At 47.7% G+C, this 22,457-nt stretch overlaps 1 protein-coding gene and 1 pseudogene across 1 annotated transcript in view; both read right to left on the bottom strand.

Annotated features, from left to right (window-relative positions):
* Window positions 1–223: 223 nt before the first annotated feature.
* Window positions 224–9,901, bottom strand: LOC139252333 (probable G-protein coupled receptor 139; annotated as a pseudogene).
* Window positions 9,902–17,348: 7,447 nt separating this feature from the next.
* LOC139252332 (probable G-protein coupled receptor 139) overlaps window positions 17,349–22,457 on the bottom strand; it is a 36,384-nt gene continuing 31,275 nt past the window's right edge. The window contains exon 3 of the mRNA XM_070873337.1: window positions 17,349–17,569. Within this exon, the coding sequence (XP_070729438.1) occupies window positions 17,349–17,569 (221 nt within the window). The remainder of the gene's footprint in view (window positions 17,570–22,457) is intronic.

The following is a 22,457-nucleotide window of genomic DNA, read 5'->3' as shown; positions in this document are numbered from 1 at the left end:
GGGGGAGAGCAGACCGGGCCCACTGTGTATCACAGACCCCGGGGGAGAGCAGACCCCCCCCCCGGCCCCACTGTGTATCACAGACCCCGGGGAGAGCAGACCGAGCCCACTGTGTATCACAGACCCCGGGGAGAGCAGACCCACTGTGTCTATATCACAGGGTGAGCTGGTTGGTGAAAATATAAGATAGGATTCAGTTCTGATGCTGGAAAATCTTCAGCTCTTATTGTTTAATGCATTTGACAATTACATTAAAGGGATATTTCCTCACATTCTTTAACTGCTCTCTGAACTTAGTCTGGGTCACAGCATAAATACAAGTGTTGGTGCAGCAACTCAGGGGTTGCAGCATGAAGCCCAGCTCTTGTACACAGAGAGGTAGAGATACAGCATTAAATCCAATGTACCACAGTCGGTTACATATAGAATACACCACATACATTGACCATAACAGGATGAAATTCCCCGAGATAACAAACAGTAAAATGACAGATTTCCTGCGGCTCTCCATCTCAGGGTCTCTGGGACCACCCCCATGGCTGGGACCCCGGAGTCTCCTGCGAGCTCTGCTGGCCACTAAAATGTGTCTGACGGTGGGAGCATTGAGCAGCAGGATCAGAACAAATGGGACAAAAGTGTTGAGAATATAATGAAGGAGTTCGATTATTGCCCAGACTGTTGAACCAACAACACCATCTCGTCTACAACAAAACCAGGGATCGTTGTCGAGGTAATATTTACCCGTTAACATAAAATACCAGAAAATATCCTTTGAACAGCTCAGCACAGTCACTGTTCCCAGAACCACAGCCACTGTTCTCTCGGTGCAATATTTGATTTCAGCTTCTGGCAACAAATGGCCACAAATCGATGGAAGGTGAAAGTGACAATGAACCAGACAGAGCAGTCTGTGGCTGCATACAGCAGGACGGCGTGGATATTACACACAGGAATGGGCATCACGAAATGGAAGTGACTCGAAAAACGAACTGGAATTTGCCTCAATATCAGGTCGAGGATAACGACCTGTAGATCCGCTGCTGCCATGGCCACCAGGTAACGAGTGACACATTTGGAGAGACCGCACTTTCCCCGAGTCAGGATCACAATCGTCAGTAGGTTAACTGTAAGGCAAGGACATAACAGGAATGTTATACATCATGCTGGGACCCAGTGTAAATATTAGTACCATCTCTGGAAAACCTGTAAACATTAGGACCGTGTCTGGAGTCTCTGTTGCTATTAGCACAGTCTCTGGATCCTCTGTTGCTATTTGCACAGTCTCCGGGTCCCCTGTAAATAATAAAACTATCTCTGCACCCTGTGTAAACATCAGCACCTTCTCTGGACCTTCTGTCATTATTAGCACTGTCTCTGCATAACCTGTACCTATTATTTCTTTATCTAGATCGCCTCTAAATATTAGTGTTATGTCTATAATGTACTTATGAATGACTCCACGAGGCAATGTGTTGTACTCAAACTGTAGTGACCTTGGTCTTTTATTCCAAACTCCAGAGTCGGCACAAACATGGTGTGCGGCCTTTTATACTGGGAGCTGCCACCAGGGCAGGAAACCCCTGGTCTCCACCAGTTGCACCCTTTAGTGGTGCCAGCATGGAAATACACAATGCAAACCTTATTGATAATACATCAGGTAACCAAGTCTCCATATTATGTAACCACACAGTGACTACACAGAGAGTACATCCATAGTCTGCATATACAACAATTAGTACCATCTTTTAATCCTCTGTAAATATTACCACTTTCTCTGGATCCTGTGTAAATATTAACAGCTCCTCTGTACAATCTCTAGATTCTCTGTTAATACTAGTACCTACTCAGGTTTCCATGAAAATATGTCTCTAGATCCACTAAATATAAATGCAATTTATGTAATTCTTGTAAATATTAGTACCACCTCTGGACCCCTGTAAATTATAATAACGTCTCAGTAAATATTAGTACCGTCACTGGATCCTCTGTTAATAATTTTTAAACTTTTAATGTATACATTCATGGGATGTGGGCATCGCCAGCAAGGCCAGCATTTATTCCCATCCCGAATTGCCCTTGGGAAGGTTGTGGTGGGTCTTCTACTTGAACTGCTGCAGTCCATGTGGTGAAGGTGCTCCCACAGTGCTGTTAGGGAGGGAGTTCCAGGGTTGTGACCCAGTGACTATGAAGGAATGGCCGATATATTTCCAAGTCAGGATGGTGTGTGACTGGGAGGGGAACCTGCAGGTGATGGTTTTCCCATGCGCCTGCTGCCCTTGTCGTTCTAGGTGGTGGAGTTCGCGGGTTTGGGAGGTGCTGCTGAAAAAGCCTTGTTGAGTTGCTGCAGTGCATCTTGTAGATGGTGCACACTGCAGCCACGGTGCACCGGTGGTGGAGGGAGTGAATGTTTAAGGTGGTGGATGGGGGGCCAATCAAGCGGCTGCTTTGTCCTGGATGGTCAAACTTCTTGAGTGTTGTTTGAGTTCTACTCATTTAGGCCAGTGGAAAATATTGCAGCACACTCCTGACTTGTGCCTTGTAGATGGTGGAAAGGCTTTGGGGAGTCAGGAGGTGAGACAGTCGGTGTAGAATACCCAGCCTCTGACCTGCTCTTGTAGCCACAGTATTTATGTGGCTGGTCCACTTAAATTTCTGCTCAATGATGACCCCCAGGATGTTGATGGTGGGGGATTCGGCTGTTGAATGCCAAGAGGAGGTGGTTAGACTGTCTCTTGTTGGAGATAGTCATTGCCTGGCACTTGTGTGGTGCAAATGTAACTTGCCAGTTATCAGCCCAAGCCTGAATGTTCTCCAGGTCTTGCCCGCATGTGGGCACGGACTGTGAATGGACTGAGCACTGTGCAGTCATCAGTGAACTTCCCCATTTCTGATGTAGGGAAGGTTATTGATGAAGGACACTGCCCCGAGGAACTCCTGCAACAATGTTTTGGGGCTGTGATGATCCAACAACCAGAACCATCTTCCTTTGTGCTCGGTATGACTCCAAACAGTGGAGAGTTTTCCCTGATTCCCATTGACCAGTTTTACTGGGGCTCTTTGATGCCACACTTGGTCAAATGTTGACTTGATGTCGAGGGCAGTCACTCTCACCTCACCTCTGCATTTCAGCTCTTTTGTCCATGTTTGGACCGAGGCTAATGAGTCTCTAGACCCTCTGTAAGTGTTGGTAAAGTCTCAGGACCCTCTGTAAGTGTTAGTACAGTCTCTGGACCCTCGAAGTGTTGGTACAGTCTCTGGCCTCTCTAAGTGTTGGTACAGTCTCTGGACCCTCTAAGTGTTGGTACAGTCTCTGGCCTCTCTAAGTGTTGGTACAGTCTCTGGACCCTCTAAATGTTAGTACAGTCTCTGGACCCTCTAAGTGTTGGTACAGCCTGTGGACCCACTGTAAGTGTTGGTACAGTCTCAGTGCCCTCTTTAAGTGTTGGTACAGTCTCAGGACCCTCTGTAAGTATTGGTACAGTCTCTGGATTCGCTTGTGGAATCCGTGCTGACTGCTCTATTATACTTTCAGTTTCTAGGGGCTAGAAATTCAAAGATTAGCAGCTCCTGTTAGCGCCAGATGGGAGCATGAATGGGCATTGCAGAGAGCAAAATTCACCAGAACCCCCCCTGTGTTTGGGCTCATTCAAAAGGAAACTTAATTTGGGACTATCTACCGAAAAGTTTGGAACTCTAAAGTGCTTATGCAAGAAACTACGAACTTTAATAGCGTTATGAACTTTTACAAGACAAATTCAAGCCTGTGGACAGACCTATGGAACAAAAGAAGCCCATTTGATTATTGGAACTGTCTGGGTGTGAGAACTGAGTTAACCTGTCTGGAAGAATGAGTATTTGGAAATCTTCCTCCACAAGAGACATGACCATCACATTATCACCCAGAGATAGCTCCCCATCAACATGGGTCTGGACAAACCATTTCAGCATATACATCAGGAAGAGGCCCAATCCAGCCTGTATGCGAAAGACTAAGCACAAAAGGACATTGCAATTACCAAACTAATTTTTCCATCAGGAAACAGTTTTTCGAAGATCAACCCACCCAAGACATATCAACTTTAACGAACCCGACAAAATATTACAAAGAAGAACCAAGCCCGACAAAATGATAGAAAGGATTGTGAACAGATTGGGCGGCAAGATTAGAACACTGAAATTGTATAACTGGCCACTGTTTTCAACAGAGGTTGGAGAGACGAGAAGACGAAGAGAGAGAGTGGGGGAGAGAGGTGGTCGCTACTACCTCATCAAGACAAGGAGAGAAACCAACGTGACAGTTGTAAAACTAACTTCTCCAGCCTCGAAGTCTTAAAGTCCTGAAGGAAGGAAGAACATCACCATCTACCATTACCTATCAAAAGGATTGGTAAACATAAGTCCCTGCCCTGGAGTCTAACCGAGCTAGAATTAGGTATTGGGAGGTGGGAGGTATAATTTTACTGCAACCCCCTTTGAATGTGTAGTGTATGGTACTTTATTACAGTGATTCTAAGTTTGACCTTGTACCTTTCCTTGTCTTGTTCTTTATTAGAGTGATTGTAAGTTTGGCCGTGTATTTTCTTACTAGAGTAATAAGCCTGTATTACATTCACTGTAATAAAACCAAACTTCTTTGCATCAAACCAGTGTCCTCTGCACTTTTGTCACCCCCCCCGCAAATAAATCCAGAGTGCAGAACCCAAGGGAGGGGGAGCGATTCGAAACCGCTCAAGTTGGTCAGAAGGGAACCTGACCCCTCAGAGACCACAAACACCACCCCCTCCCCCCTCCCCTTACAAAATGACGACTGCGGCAGGACTCTGGTACACGGGGTGTGATGTGGAGATTGCTGGTTTGGGGCAAAGAACCAAAATGGAAGAGAGGATTTCCTCCTATGTGTATAAGAAAGTGAATGTAACTAAGGAATGGGTGCTTAGTCGATTGCGCGCTGAGCGTCCAGCTGACGCTGCAGCCCAGTGGACAGCAAGTAAAGATCACAAAGAAGCAGTAGAGAAAGCAATTTGGTTGGTCTGTCTACAGCAACAGGTCTAACTGCTAGACAGAATGAATGAAACATTGCAGGCAGGGTTATGGGAATGTGCAGAGAGCTACCAGGAAAGGGTTATGTCAGAAGAAAGATTATCAGGAGAACTCCGTCAGCTAAAACAGGAAAGGACCCAAATAATGGAAAGGTTTAAAAACAGTCAGGGCTATTTTTAATGTCAGGTTACCGAGGCCAAAAGTAATGAAAAGTCACTGAGGGAGGAAAGCACTCGCTTCACCCTACAAGTAAAAGAGCTCCAGGAAAGATTAAAAGATGTGCAAGCAGCGTATAAAATAGCTAGCACTAATGGGTTTGAATCAGGAGACCACGGTCCCTGCCAGCAACAAATTAAAAGTTTAAACCTTGCTCTTTTCAAGGCAATAGGCATGGTATGCCTAATAAGCCCGGGTACGCCCCAGGTAAACCTGGAAGAGAAGGAAGAAACAACCCGGCCACCACCTGTGGCACCAGTGACTACACCGGTGCAGCAGCAGGGGGGGCAAATCAGTTGCGGGCCGGACAGGGATAGTCAACCACCACCTCCTGTGGCACTGAGTTTCAGCTCGGCTTGGACGCAGGGAAGAGAGGGAGGCGAGCCAGAACAGGGAGAGCCAGAACCAGGGCCAATGTGCCCGGTCCAGCAACAGAAGTTTGGCCCGCCCACTCTTAACGGGGGTCTCGGGCCCCTGGAAAGTCAGTTTGTGGTCCCCCACACTCCCCACCAGCTTAGGGCCATGATAAGCCACCTGGGAAAGCTAACTCCAAAGGGAGACCCCTCGGTTCACTTTGTGGAAGTGGAACAGGCCGGGAATATTAATGGGTGCGATGATGCAGAAATGGCAAAGATGCTTCTCCTATCTCGAGACAGCAAACTGGACCAGTTCCTCTCTACTGAGAGCAAAAGAGGACAGAAAACACTTGCTGCCATCCAGAAAGACATTTTAGAAGCTATGGGCTGCAATGACGGGAGTCCCTTCTCGAGAGTAGAGAAAACGGTGCAGCTCACAGGAGAACCCCCACAGGCTTTCGCAGACTGACTGTGGCCGGTGTACAAAAGCACCTGTAGTGGGGGCATAGACAGAGATCACTTAAACCCGGACAAATTAGCACACAGGCTCCGAAGACTAGTAGCTAACGGTTTATGCAGAATAAGACCCAAGGCTGAGGCTTGGTTCGATCCCAGAGATTCCCAAGTCACAGAACAGGGCAGCTGACCCTAGCTTACAGAAACGGCAGTGGGACAGAGGAGCACCCACAAAAGGGAAGGGTTCACGAAATCCGACCTAACCAAGACAAGAGAGAATGGCATCACGAGGGGGGCAACTCCTCCGATACAAAACGTCCCCGTGTTGGGTGCGGAAAGAGTGGGCACTGGAGAAGGGATTGTAAAAATCCTTGGATAGAGCAGGAAAGAGTTCTCCAGCCCCTGCCCAAAAGACCGAGACAGATAAACCAGTCCCTCCCCACTCATTCGACACCTTTTTAACTGCACTCCGAGCCATGTTAGATGGCCCTGGAAAGGTAGCCACCGCCACTGGTACCGAAATCCCATCTGCCCCCTCCCAACCAAAACCATGACTAGGACAGGCACAGCCCATCCACCTGTGTGCCCTCGAGTATGGTGCATGGGGGAGACCGACCGTACAGACGGAAGTGGAAAAGGTGAAAGGGACTTACCTGTTGGACACCGTGCCTCAAGCACCCTTGTCTCTGCAACTAACCCCGCCGCCTCACCTCTGTCTAACGGGGTCCCCTACAGCTTGGTGGGTTTCACGGGCACTGAACAGACTGGTTCATTCTCCGTTCCACTCTCCATTCATTTTGGTACACTCCACACTAAGTGGACTTGTGTCCTGATGAAGTGGGAGCAGGAAGGGAGAGGGATCCTGGGGGCTGACTTCATCCTAGGCCACGGGATCCTGGTGGATTTAAGAAACCACTGTCTTTGGGGGTCAGTCTGTATGGGACAGGAGAGTGAGGTGATGGTTATCCCAAGAAAACAGCGAAAAGGGACGGTGTGCACCATGAAACCAAAGGAGGGTTACGACCTTGAATCACTGGTCAGTAACACCCCTGTAGAATATCAAGAGTATGTGAGAAAAAATCTTGCAGCTTTTGCCACTCACAAACATGACTGTGGGAGAATAAATGGGGTCGAGGTTAGCAAAGATGGGGACCCCATGACCCGACCACGGAAACAGTACAACTTCCCCAGGGAGGTGGTGGCAGACATGGAAACAGCCTTGGGTTTGCTGGTTAAACAGAGGGTATTGAGACCAATAGCTACCCATGTGAACTCTCCAATTTGGCCGGTTAAGAAACCGGACAACTCCTGGAGAGCCACGGTGGACTATCGAGTACTCAATCGTAACATCCCCGCCTGTGCACCCACTGTTGCTGCTGTCGCCGACCTCATTGGAAGTATCCCAGCCTCCGCGACCACCTTCACGGTGCTGGATATTTCCAACGGGTTCTGGTCCATACCTTTAAGAAGGGAAGATCAGTACAAGTTTGCTTTTACCTTTAAAGGGCAGCAATACACTTGGAACTGTCTCCCTCAAGGGCTTCCACAACAGCCCCAGTATTTTCCATCAATGTATGGCCAACTGTTTAAAGTGTTTCAGCAGACCCCAGCAATTATTACAGTATGTAGATGACCTGCTCCTGTTCACCGATGAGGGGGAGGAGCATGGCCCACTGCTGGCTGAGCTGCTGGAGCTGCTGAAAGAAGAGGGATTTAAAGTAAACCCCAAGAAGGCACAGATCGACCTGAAGGAAGTAAAATTCCTGGGCCTGGCTGTGTGCACTGGAGAAAGGGCCAATGACAAAGCTAGAAGGGAAGCAGTGCAGAAGTTACCCGCCCCCAACACAGTAACAGGAGTAAGATCTTTTCTAGGGCTAACCGGGTACTGCAGAGATCTCATTGAGGATTATGCAGCCACAGCAGCCCCTCTGCTCCGACTCCTACAAAAGGGAGTGGAGTGGGAATGGGACAAAGGTTACGAGGCAGCATTTATCCAACTCAAGAAAGACCTGCAGACCGCGCCAGCTCTAGGGGCCATAGATGGGGGTAAAGAGTTTTTCCTGGAGGTAGCAGCCAGTGGGGACAGCCTGAGTGCAGTACTGCTCCAAGAGCGGCACGGCCGGCTGAGACCAGTGGTCTACTCCTCCAGGATACTCACAGAGGTGGAGAAGGGATACTCCAACTGTGAGCGGCACCTCCTAGCCACTCACTGGGCTGTGAAAAGATCACTGATCTTCACAGGGGGGTCCCCTATCACACTCCTTACCCACCATACGCCCACCCAAATGCTCCTGGATGGGAGAATTAAGGACGGGACAGTGAGCAGTGCCCGCATTGCTCGCTGGACCCTGCTCCTCTCTCAAATGGACCTAAAGGTAAAGGGTCTCTGCGACCAACATGATTTATCCAGGGACTGCCCACCGGTATTCCATAGAAGGGGTATGGGAAATTGACATAGGCTTTCGGGCTGGGTTACACCCCACAGGCCGAGAGATCAATGTAGACGGTTCAAGCACAGTATCTGCGGGTGAACGACTCACAGGCTGCGGAGTTTATGACCCCGAGGCAGGCACTGCCCTGGCGATTAAACTCCCCAGCACTATGAGCGCACAGCACGCTGAACTGTCTGCTGTGGTGTCACACACCCCGAAGAATTCCCTAGTCCATACACGATTTGCTCGGACAGTATGTTCACATGCAATTCGTGTATAGAGTACCTGGCTATCTGGTCTCGCCGCGGATACACATCCGCAGACGGGAGACCCCTGGCAATTAAACCCCTACTGGAAAAGATTATGAAAGCCGTAGGGAACAAAGGGAATATCGACATAAATAAGGTGAAGGCACATTCAACCACAGAAACCCGTAGCGAGGGAAACCAGCAGGCTGACATGTTAGCCAAGCAAGGGGCCCGCACGGGCAAGCTCTGGGATCCACACAACTCAGGACCCATAGCAGCAGTCAGGGGCAGGATAGGGATGGCAGGGAAGGCAGGGATAGCTGTGCCCCCGGACCTAAAAACGGTTCAGACCCAAGACCCCGTCCTCAAAACTGTCCTGAAGACGCTAGCAAAAGGGGAGAGGGTAGATGGCCCGTACAGCACCGCAGCAATTGCCATTAAAGAAGGCAATGGGTAGTACCGTAAGAACACTGGAGAGAATTCCTCCAGCTGGCCCACGAGGGTCCAGGAGCAGGACACCCCCGACCTGAGACCACTTGGCAACGAGTAGAACAGGCAGGGTGGTGGCCGGGACTCAGGGAAGATGTCCGCGAATTCTGCGCTAGCTGTCTGGTGTGCGCGGCCAACAACCCTGACCCCCAGAAAAGAAAGGTGTCTACGGGACATATCAGGAGAGTAGAGGGACCCTGGGAGTCGATCCAGATTGATTACATCGGGCCCCTACCCACTGCCCAGGGAGGTTACAAATACTGCCTAGTATTAGTGGACGTATTCACCAAATGGGTGGAAGCCTTCCCATGCCGAACAGCCACTGCCCTGGGAAAAGCCAGGATCCTGGTCAGAGAAGTGTTCCCTCGATGGGGATGACCACAATATGTGGAGTCCGACCAAGGGAGTCACTTCACCGGGCAGGTGATGCAGGAGACCCTTAAGGTACTCGGCATCAAAGGGAAATGGCATGTCACCCACAACCCGCAGCCATCCAGGCCTGTGGAGCGTTTAAATCGCACCGTCAAAGAAAGGCTCCGCAAAGAGACAAGGACTCACCCAAGAGATGGGTAGAGGTCCTACCACTAGTCCTCATGGGGATCTGGGCCAGCCAGTCAAAGAGCACAGGGTACTCCTCGTACGAGCTCATGATTGGCAGAGCCATGCGAACCCCCACCCGTGTGTTAGCCCCGGTACTCATGGAAGGTCAGCTTAGGGAAGCGAGCTGGGACAGTTTTGTCAGCAATCTGTATGAACACCTTAAACAGATTCACTGGCAGGCTGCTAACAACATGGGAAAACAGCATCGGAGCAACCGACTGCTGCTAGAACCCCGCAAGCACCATGAGTGGGAAATAGGGGACCAGGTTATGGTACGGAACTACGCGAGAGTAGGGGTCTTTGAGGCACTGTACATGGGACCTTACCACATTGTCGACAAGGCAAGCCCCATGGTCTATGCCATAAAATTGCCCCGCCGAACATAGTGGTTCCACTTAAATCAGTGTAAACTTTACAACCCAGGGGCACCCAGCCGGTAGCCTCGGGCAACAAGGGACCCCCAGAAGGGATAGTGGTGGACCAGCCACCAAGTGAGAGTCCCCAGTCCATAGCCCTCAGCCAGGCAGAACCCCCGGGGGAAGAAATGAACCAGGCAGCCACCCCCAAAGGAGCGATGTGCTGCAGCACCGGAGGGGACGTTCCCCCGATAGTGTGGGACTCAAACCCACGTCCAGTCAGGGTACTTAGGGTTAGACGTTGCAGACCGACCTATCACCTACCTCGCTGGACACCCGGCGGGAGAAGAAGAAAGAGAGAAGGCAGGAATTAACCTGGCCTCCCGGAGACGGGTGAGAGATGTACATATATAGTGATGTGAATTTAAGGATGTTTAGCGATATGAATTTAAGTATGTTTAGTGAATAAGTTTAGAATAGTGTAAGATTTATCTGTGTAATGATAAATATATATGTATTAGTTACCGGGGTAAGGAAAAGAATCTACCTGTGCAGCTGTTAAAAGAAGCACAGGCCAGGTAACACCCGGGAGTAAGAAGAATCTACCGGTATGGCTATTAAGGAAGCACCGGTGAGATAACAAGCAGAGCGGCTATGAGATAAAAATAAAAGCAGAAATCAGTCCACAAGGAACTGAATAAGACAGCCGGTCAATTAAAGACCATGAGCCCAACTTGGAACTCGTTCACCTTTGTCCAGCCAGAGAACTTTCTCAGGGCTAGACAATCTGTTTTATGTGCCCCTACAGGAAAGAGAGCAGCATGAGAAGGCTCCTGTTCCTGCTCACCCTGATAAGGATGAGCTGTGGCGACTGAGGAGACGTGGAAGAATCCCTTATTTACGGGTGTTCAGGAGGAAGAGTACCCATCGTAACCGCCGGAGGTGGCCCCCGAGATGTGGAAGAACTCGCCGTTTATGCCCACGAGGGAAGATGGTCAGGGTGGCTGGGATCTAATTCTACCCGCTACTCCAGCCAGGAAGGTTTTACCTACGGGGAGGCCTCACTTCCATGTCCCCGGATGCGGATCATCGCTGCCCGAGTCAGTGTTACAGAGGGGAAACGTGTAGGTTTGTTTGACTTGCAAAGGAAACATTCCCCTGGGAAGATGGTGGTGGCTCAGAAAACTCAGCAAGTACGCATGGGACCAGGAATCGGACTGGGAAAGACTCGGAAATGATACGTACCGCACCATCATGGGGACAAATTGTGTTGGGACAAACGGTGAGAATCCGAACAAGGAATTTATGTTTGCATGTGAGGATCAGAGAATATTTGTCCCGCAGGCATATCGATCGTCTTCGCCAGGCAATGGCATGATGAAGGGGAAGGGATGGGGTGGGATTCTAGCCTACACGGATGTGCGGTCCCACAATCCCCACTCCCAATTAACGCCACCGAACTAAGAGCACACATTAAGAAACCCCTGCCCACAACCCCACCAATACGCACAGTAATAGAAAGGTATCCTACCACCACCAAGGGACCTGGCAACGGATTAGTATTGGTACCGACCGAAAAGGTGTTATATCAGGGGGTACATTATGCAGCAGCGACAGTAATATTAAACCTTACCGAGGTACACCTGACTGCATGGTGCCCGAAGGAAACAGAGCGCTATACTGTTGTGTAATGAGAGAGGATTAATTAGCAATCTCGTTGTGCGAGGCCCCTTGGGGAAGAGTGACCATAATATGGTGGAATTCTACATTAGGATGGAGAATGAAACAGTTAATTCAGAGACCCCATGGTCCAGAACTTAAAGAAGGGTAACTTTGAAGGTATGAGGCGTGAATTGGCTAGGATAGATTGGCAAATGATACTTAAAGGGTTGACAGTGGATGGGCAATGGCAGACATTTAGAGACCGCATGGATGAACTACAACAATTGTACATCCCTGTCTGGCGTAAAAACAAAAAAGGGAAGTGGCTCAACCATGGCTATCAAGGGAAATCAGGGATAGTATTAAAGCCAAGGAAGTGGCATACAAATTGGCCAGAATTAGCAGCGAACCCGGGGACTGGGAGAAATTTAGAACTCAGCAGAGGAGGACAAAGGGTTTGATTAGGACAGGGAAAATAGAGTACGAGAGGAAGCTTGCAGGGAACATTAAAACGGACTGCAAAAGCTTCTATAGATATGAAAAGAGAAAAAGGTTAGTAAAGATAAATGTAGGTCCCCTGCCGTCAGAATCAGGGAAGTCATAACGGGGAACAAAGAAATGGTAGACCAATTGAACAAGTACTTTGGTTCGGTATTCACTAAGGAGGACACAAACAACCTTCCGGATATAAAAGGGGTCAGAGGGTCGAGTAAGAAGGAGGAACTGAGGGAAATCCTTATTAGTCGGGAAATTATGTTGGGGAAATTGATGGGATTGAAGGCCGATATATCCCCAGGGCCTAATGGTCTGCATCCCAGAGTACTAAAGGAGGTGGCCTTTGAAATAGCGGATGCGTTGACAGTCATTTTCCAACATTCCATTGACTCTGGATCAGTTCCTATCGAGTGGAGGGTAGCCAATGTAACCCCACTTTTTAAAAAAGGAGGGAGAGAGAAAACAGGGAAATATAGACCTATCAGCCTGACATCGGTAGTGGGTAAAATGATGGAATCAATTATTAAGGATGTCATAGCAGCGCATTTGGAAAGAGGTGACATGATAGGTCCAAGTCAGCATGGATTTGTGAAAGGGCTTGACAAATCTTCTGGAATTTTTTGAGGATATTTCCAGTAGAGTGGACAAGGGAGAACCGTTGATGTGGTGTATTTGGACTTTCAGAAGGCTTTCGACAAGATCCCACACAAGAGATTAATGTGCAAAGTTAAAGCACATGGGATTGGGGGTAGTGTGCTGACGTGGATTGAGAACTGGTTGGCAGACAGGAAGCAAAGAGTAGGAGTAAATGGGTACTTTTCAGAATGGCAGGCAGTGACTTGTGGGGTACTGCAAGGTTCTGTGCTGGGGCCCCAGCTGTTTACATTGTACTTTAATGATTTAGACGAGGGGATTAAATGTAGTATCTTCAAATTTGCGGATGACACTAAGTTGGGTGGCAGTGTGAGCTGCGAGGAGGATGCTATGGGGCTGCAGAGTGACTTGGATAGGTTAGGTGAGTGGGGAAATGCATGGCAGATGAAGTATAATGTGGATAAATGTGAGGTTATACACTTTGGTGGTAAAAACAGAGAGACAGACTATTATCTGAATGGTGACAGATTAGGAAAAGGGGAGGTGCAATGAGACCTGGGTGTCATAGTACATCAGTCATTGAAGGTTGGCATGCAGGTACAGCAGGCGGTTAAGAAAGCAAATGGCATGTTGGCCTTCATAGCGAGGGGATTTGAGTACAGGGGCAGGGAGGTGTTACTACAATTGTACAGGGCCTTGGTGAGGCCACACCTGGAGTATTGTGTACAGTTTTGGTCTCCTAACTTGAGGAAGGACATTCGTGCTATTGAGGGTGTGCAGCGAAGGTTCACCAGACTGATTCCCGGGATGGCGGGACTGACATATCAAGAAAGACTGGATCAACTGGGCTTGTATTCACTGGAGTTCAGAAGAATGAGAGGGGATCTCAAAGAAACGTTTAAAATTCTGATGGGTTCAGACAGGTTAGATGCAGCAAGAATGTTCTCAATGTTGGGGAAGTCCAGAACCAGGGGTCACAGTCTAAGGATAAGGGGTAAGCTATTTAGAACCGAGATGAGGAGAAACCTCTTCACCCAGAGAGTGGTGAACCTGTGGAATTCTCTACCACAGAAAGTTGTTGAGGCCAATTCACTAAATATATTCAAAAAGGAGTTCGATGTAGTTCTTACTACTCGGGGGATCAAGGGGTATGGCGAGAAAGCAGGAATGGGGTACTGAGGTTGCATGTTCAGCCATGAACTCATTGAATGGCGGTGCAGGCTCGAAGGGCCGAATGGCCTGCTCCTGCACCTATTTTCTATGTTTCTATGTTTCTATACCAGGCCCTACGTGGAGACATGTTCAAGAAATGTTATGAGTTAGACTTTGGAAATGTAGACAAAGGAGACCTATACACCCTAAATGCTAGCGACACCATGGACTCAGGGAAACCTAGAAGGAGAACCATAAACGACGTTTTCACTACCTACAATACAGCATCCTCTGTAATAAATAGCCCAGATGACATAGAGCTGCAAACACAGATAAACAGTTTAAAGACCCAACTGAGAAAAATCCTGAAAGAAGAATACCATAGTAGGATCAGAACTACATGAGGACTGGGCGATGACTGTCCATTTAAAAGAAATAGTAGCTGAGCTGGAAAAACATGCACAGACAGTGAATGCACTTATACGGGAGGATAGAAACGCTTCTGACCAGGCTGCACAGAACGAGGTGTGCGTGCTATATGGGGTATGGTTGTTGGGCGAGGGCCACAACAACCTGGAGGATTTAAAATGAGGTGTAGTCTCCTCTTGGATCAGGAACAAGCAACTCGCAGCCCTCCACCCGTACAGCAATTCACTAAGCCCGTGCCAGCTCCGCCTAGCCTCTGAAGCCTACCCTGTCCCAGTAGACTGTGGGAAATCTAACCACACTATTATGGGGATAGTATTCAGGATGCTGGTCATGGGTGGGACAGCCTGACCCGCACCGGTATACCGGGTGGAGAACATTGGAGTTATTCAGTGGGGTGCACATATTCATTTCACAGCGGTCCCACCCTATGTCATAAAGTGGGAACACGCTGTAACGGGTACTGACCTCTCCGGGTGTCGGAGCCGGGGTGCACACGTAATACTGTGTCCCCGGTACTTCAGTGCCCATTCAAAGTCACAGTGTGGGGTTAAAGCTGCTGGTGCACAGCCTATTAACTGCACCATGGAGGTAATGACACAAGCCCAGGTCCCTCCACAGGTAGCATACATAGGGGCTGGGACATATTGTGTCACCACCATGGGTCCCACTACCAACATGGACACTTCTGGTGTCCGGAAAGTGCCAGCGGTTTTTGCTTCAAACCTGAGGCATCAGTTCAAGTAGCCCAGGAACGGATTGTCCCCATTCCTGAACCCTCCACTGTCCACCGCACTGTGAAGGAAAACATTACAAACCTGCAGGATTATGTTGTACATTTTGGCTATGCAATTCCCCCTCTACCCGAACATCTTACCGCTCTGCTGAAAGGCTTAATTATCTCACAAAAACACTTCTATACTCGAGAACAGAAAACCATTGAGATCGGGAAAAAGATTCTTGAGATCACCATTCCGCCTTGGTGGGACCTTTTCAAAAATATTGAGGTCCCAGTCTGGATCCGAATCGCTTCCCACACTTTCGTTATTTGTCAACTCGCGATTATACTTTACTTATGGTGTCTCACTTGCTGAGTGAAATGCAGAGGCCGTCAGGTCAGGCACCAAAGGATGCTCTACGCTCCTTGACCAAACTTGGGAATCGCGTAGGGAGGGGTGACACCATACTACCATGTTTAATTTGTGTTTGATTTTATCTGCTGTAAACTGCAACATCACGAGTGTTGTAAGAGTGTTATTTAAATGTTTTGACGATGTAACTTTATTTTACTGAACTTAAAACGTGTTTGACTATGGACCTTTATACTATTTGAAAATGTGTTACTATGTCTTTTGATTTTACTTTACTTGAAGTTGTGTATGACTGTATCCTGTTATTTTACTGTGGAAACCCAGTAAAAGAGGGACATCATACCCTCTCTATGCTATAACCGAATTGTAACGACTGTATTCGCCTGGATATTGCATTGCATTTCAACGGCAGATGCAGGGTAATGTTTCGCCAGTATAAATGGAGGGAAGATTGACTCTCTGGAGCAGGAATTTTGCTTACCTTGATTGACACTCAAGGAGTGTAGAGTGTCAACAGGGGGGACTGCAGAGAGCAAAATTCACCAGAAACCCCCCCTCCCCCCGTGTTTGGGCTCATTCGAAAGGAAATTTAATTTGGGACTATCTACCGAAAAGTTTGGAACTCTAAAGTGCTTATGGAAGAAACTACGAACTTAAATAGAATTATGAACTTTTACAAGACAAATTCAAGCCTGTGGGCGGACCTATGGAACAAAAGAAGCCCATTTGATTATTGGAACTGTCTGGGTGTGAGAACTGAGTTAACCTGTCTGGAAGAATGAGTATTTGGAAATCTTCCTCCACAAGAGACATTACCATCATAGTATCACCCAGAGATAACTCCCCATCAACATGGGTCTGGACAAACCATTTCAGCATATACATCAGGAAGAGGCCCAATCCAGCCTGTATGCGAAAGACTAAGCACAAAAGGACATTGCAATTACCAAACTAATTTTTCCATCAGGAAACAGTTTTTCGAAGATCAACCCACCCAAGACATATCAACTTTAACGAGCCCGACAAAATATTACAAAGAAGAACCAAGCCCGCCAAAATGATACAAAGGATTGTGAACAGATTGGGCGGCAAGATTAGAACACTGAAATCGTATAACTGGCCACTGTTTTCAACAGAGGTTGGAGAGATGAGAAGACGAAGAGAGAGAGTGGGGGAGAGAGGTGGTCGCTACTACCTCATCAAGACAAGGAGAGAAACCAACGTGACAGTTGTAAAACTAACTTCTCCAGCCTCGAAGTCCTGAAGGAAGGAAGAACATCACCATCTACCATTAACTATCAAAAGGATTGGTAAACATAAGCCCCTGCCCTGGAGTCTAACCGAGCTAGAATTAGGTATTGGGAGGTGGGAGGTATAATTTTACTGCAACCCCCTTTGAATGTGTAGTGTATGGTACTTTATTACTGTGATTCTAAGTTTGACCTTGTACCTTTCCTTGTCTTGTTCTTTATTAGAGTGATTGTAAGTTTGGCCGTGTATTTTCTTACGAGAGTAATAAGCCTGTATTACTTTGACTGTAATAAAACCAAAGTTCTTTGCATCAAACCAGTGTTCTCTGCACTTTTGTCACACCCCCCAAATAAATCCAGAGTGCAGAACCCAAGGGAGGGGGAGCGATTCGAAACCGCTCAAGTTGGTCAGAAGGGAACCTGACCCCCTCATAGAGACCACAAACAACACCCACCTCCCACCTCCCCTTACAGCGTGAAGGGGTTTAGCGCCCAGGCGTGGCGAATGCAGCAACGGCCACGAACTTCAGTGCCGGTTTAGCCCTGGTGCTAACTCTTAGTGCCTGGGCTTCTCGTGCCTCGCAGATCGTGACATCATAAAGTGCGCAGTGCCCGTTACCGCCCAGGATGTAAAATTGACTTTTGCCCCTGAATGTATCGCCTTGCGTCACAACGTCAACACGGGGATGTGTTGTGAAGTCGCTGGCTGCTTGGGTAATTAAAGAGAATAGTTTCCAGCCAGTGCAATCTTTATTATTTGCACTAATCTGGTGCCTGCACAAAGTTTTTTATTGTTTCATGGGTGCAAGATGTCCCAGCCCTCCTACTTCTCCTATTATGCTGACCCTTGGTGACATCATCGAAAAAACACAACATCACTTTCCAAATGCACATTGTCGACACCCAGCCCTACCTCACCTCCACCTCTCTCGACCCTCCACTGTCTCTCAATTGTAATACAAGCATAGAGATTGACAGCACGGAAGGAGGCCAAATTGTACCCTGCACTTTCTGTACTCCTCTAGAGTTTCTGCAGTATTGAGCCCTCAGTATCTGTCATAAGCCTCTGTTTTTTTCTTTATCATACCCTGTATATCCCTTGACATCCAGGGGGCTCTAGATGTTAGTCCCACACTTTTTCTTTAAAGGAACATACTTGCTCTAAACCCTAAGGATCTCCTCCTTGAATGCCTCCCACTGCTCTGACACTGATTTACCTCCCAGTAGCTGTTTCCAGTCCATTTTGGCTAAATCCCTTCTTAGCTGAGCAAAATTTGGCTTTTCCTCAATTGAGAACTTTTATTCCTGGTCTATCTTTGTCCTTTTCCATAACTACCCTAAATCTAACTGAATTATCATCAATATCTAAAAAATGCTCTCCGACAGATACCCCTTCCACCTCTCCCAGCTTCATTCCCTAAAACTAACTCCAGAACCGCCCCCTCCTTTGTTTGTCTTGTAATATAATGGTTAACAAAGTTCTCCTGAATGCATTTTAGGAATTCCGCCTCCTCTATACCCTTCAAACTAATTTTATACCAGTTACTATTAGGATAGCTGTAATCCCCTACTATTACTGCCCAAAAGTGTTTGCACCTCTCAGCAATTTGCCGACATATTTGCACTTCTCTCTCCCTCTGACTGTTTGGGGGTCGATAGTACACTCCCAGTAGTGTGATCACCCCTCTTTGTTTTTCAATTCAACCCATATAACATCAGTTGATGACCCCTCTAACATATCATCCCTCCTCACAGCTATAATTGTTTCTTTAATCAATACTGCGACCCCACCCTCCTTTTTTACCCCCCTCTCTATCCCGTCTGAAAACCCTGTAACCAGGAATGTTGAGCTGCCATACCTGCCCTTCTTTCAGCCATGTCTCAGTAATAGCTATAATATCGTACTCCCAAGTGTCTATCTGTGCTCTCAGCTCATCTGCCTTATTCCCTGTATTCCTTGCATTGAAGTATATACCATTTAGCACTGCCAAACTTCCTTGTTGTCTATTTTCCAGCCCTTGTTTCCTCTGTCTTCCAAATTCACTTTCTACTTTTCTGCTTTCCAACTCCTGTTTTGCTTCTCTCCCTTCAAATCTACTCTCCGGTTCCCACCCCCCTGCCAAGATAGTTTAAACCCTCCCCAATGGTACTAGCAACCCCTCCCCCCCCACCGCACGATGATATTGGTCCCGGCTCTGTTGAGGTGCAACCCATCCGGCCTGTACAGGTCCCACTTCCCCCGGAAACGATTCCAATGCCTCAGGAATCTAAAGCCCTCCCTCCTGCACCATCTCTCCAGCCACGCATTCAGCTGCTCTAACCTCCTGTTTCTGTCCTCACTAGCTCGTGGCACCGGAAGTAATTCACACTCCTAGCTCCCTAAAATCTGCCTGCAGGACCTAATCCCTCTTTCTGCCTATGTCATTGACACTGATATGGACCCCGACCTCTGACTGTTCTCCCTCTCACCGTAGAATGCACTGCAGATGTTCGGTCACACCCTTGGTCCCTCTTTAAATATTAGCACTGTCTCCTATTGCCCCTGTAATTACAAGTAATGTAATTGTCTGTAATTATCACATTATTAGTTTATTATTGTTACATTTTCTACTTCCCCTGTAAATATCAATACATTATCAGCTTCCCCTGTAAGAACATAACAACAGCAGAAATAGGAGCAGGAGTAGGCCATACGGCCCCTTGAGCCTGCTCCGCCATTCAATAAGATCACGGCTGATCATCGACCTCAACTCCACTTTCCCGCCCAATCCCCATATCCCTCGATTCCCTGAGACCCTAAAAATCTACCGATCTCAGCCTTGAATATATTCAGAGAATCAGCATCCACAGCCCTCTGGGGCAGAGAATACTAAAGATTCACAACCCTCTGAGTGAAGAAATTCCTCCTCATCTCTGGCTTAAATGGCCGACCCTTTATCCTCAGACTGTGCCCTCTCCTTCTAGACACTCCAGCCTTGGGAAACAACCTCTCAGCATCTCAGTACATTCTCTGTCCCCTGTAAATATCAGTACATTCTCTGTGTCCCCTGTAAATATCAGTACATTCTCTGTCCCCTGTAAATATCAGTACATTCTCTGCCCCCTGTAAATATCAGTACATTCTCTATGTCCCCTGTAAATATCAGTACATTCTCTGTCCCCTGTAAATATCAGTACATTCTCTGCCCCCTGTAAATATCAGTACATTCTCTATGTCCCCTGTAAATATCAGTACATTCTCTGTGTCTCCTGTAAATATCAGTACATTCTCTGTCCCCTGTAAATATCAGTACATTCTCTATGTCCCCTGTAAATATCAGTACATTCTATGTCCCCTGTAAATATCAGTACATTCTCTGTTCCCTGTAAGTATCAGTACATTCTCTGTCCCCTGTAAATATCAGTATATTCTCTGTGTACCCTGTAAATATCAGTACATTCTCTGCTACCCTGAAATATCAGTACATTCTCTGTGTCCCCTGTAAATATCAGTTCATTCTCTGTCCCCTGTAAATATCAGTACTTTCTCTGTGTCCCCTGTAAATATCAGTACAATCTCTATGTCCCCTGTAAATATCAGTACATTCTCTATGTCCCCTGTAAATGTCAGTACATTCTATGTCCCCTGTAAATATCAGTACATTTTCTGTTCCCTGTAAGTATCAGTACATTCTCTGTCCCCTGTAAATATCAGTATATTCTCTGTGTCCCCTGTAAATATCAGTACATTCTCTGCTACCCTGAAATATCAGTACATTCTCTGTGTCTCCTGTAAATATCAGTACATTCTCTGTCCCCTGTAAATATCAGGACATTCTTTGTGTCCCCCGTAAATCATAATCATCATAGGCAGTCCCTCAGAATCGAGGAAGACATGCTTCCACTCTTAACATGAGTTCTTAGGTGGCTGTACAATCCAATACGAGAACCAGTCTCTGTCGCAGGTGGGACAGATAGTCATTGACGGAAGGGTTGGGTGGGACTGGTTTGCCGCACGCTCTTTCCGCTGCCTGCGCTTGGTTTCTGCATGCTCTCGGCGATGAGACTCGAGGTGCTCAGTGCCCTCCTGAATGAACTTCCTCCACTGAGGGCGGTCTTTGGCCAGGGACTCCCAGATGTCAGTGGGGATGTTGCACTTCATCAGGGAGGCTTTGAGGGTGTCCTTGCAACATTTCCTCTGCCCACCTTTGGCTCGTTTGCCGTGAAGGAGTTCCAAGTAGAGCGCTTGCTGTGGGAGTCTCGTGTCTGGCGTGCGGACAATGTGGTCTGCCCAGTGGAGCTGATCAAGTGTGTTCAGTGCTTCAATGCTGGGGATGTTGGCCTGGTCAAGGACGGTAACGTTGGTGCATCTGTCATCACAGGGTATTTGCAGGATCTTGCGGAGATATCGTTGGTGGTATTTCTCCAGCGACTTGAGGTGTCTACTGTATATGGTCCATGCCTCTGAGCCATACAGGAGGGTGTGTATTAATACAGCCCTGTGGACCATGAGCTTGGTGGCAGTTTTGAGGGCCTGGTCTTCAAACACTCTTTTCCTCAGGCAGCCGAAGGCTGCACTAGCACACTGGAAGCGGTGTTGAATCTCATTGTCAATGTCGACTCTTGTTGATAAGAGGCTCCCGAGGTATGGAAAATGGTCCACATTGTCCAGGGCCGTGCCGTGGATCTTGATGACTGGGGTACAGTACTGTGCGGTGAGGACAGGCTGGTGGAGGATCTTTGTCTTGCGGATGTTTAGAGTAAGGCCCATGCTTTCGTACGCCTCAATAAATACGTTGACAATGACTTGGAGTTTCAGCATCTGTATGTGCGCAGACGCAGGTGTCATCCGTGTACTGTAGTTCGATGACAGAGGTTGGGGTGGTCTTGGACCTGGCCTGGAGATGGCGAAGGTTGAACAGCTTCCCACTGGTTCTGTAGTTTAGTTCCACTCCAGCGGGGAGCTTGTTGACTGTGAGGTGGAGCATGGCAGCGAGGAAGATTGAGAAGAAGTTTGGGGCGAGGACGCAGCCCTATTTGACCCGGGTCCGGACATGGATTGGGTCTGTAATAGATCCGTTGGTAAGGATCACGGACTGCATGTCGTCGTGCAGCAGGCAGAGGATGGTGATGAACTTTTGGGAGCATCTGAAACGGAGGAGGACACATTATTGACCCTTTTGGTTGACAGTGTCAAAGGCCTTTGTAAGTCATAGAAAGCCACGTTTAAGGGCTGGCGCTGCTCCCTGCATTTTTCTTGCAGCTGCCGTGCTGTAAAAATCATGTCCGTTGTACCCCGTAGGGGTCGAAATCAGCACTGTGACACCGGGAGGAGCTTCTCGGCCACAGGGAGAAGACGGTTGAGGAGGCAATATTCTCTGCTAACCTGTAAATATCAGTACATTGTCCCCTGTAAATATCAGTACATTCTCTATGTCCCCTGTAAATATCAGTACATTCTCTATGTCCCCTGTAAATATCAGTACATTCTCTATGTCCCCTGTAAATATCAGTACATTCTCTATGTCCCCTGTAAATATCAGTACATTCTCTATGTCCCCTGTAAATATCAGTACATTCTCTGCTCACCTGTAAATATCAGTATATTCTCTATG

Source organism: Pristiophorus japonicus, unplaced genomic scaffold (assembly GCF_044704955.1).
Source record: "Pristiophorus japonicus isolate sPriJap1 unplaced genomic scaffold, sPriJap1.hap1 HAP1_SCAFFOLD_455, whole genome shotgun sequence".
In the NCBI taxonomy this organism is placed as follows: domain Eukaryota; kingdom Metazoa; phylum Chordata; class Chondrichthyes; family Pristiophoridae; genus Pristiophorus; species Pristiophorus japonicus.
This window is presented reverse-complemented; position numbering and strand designations above follow the sequence as displayed.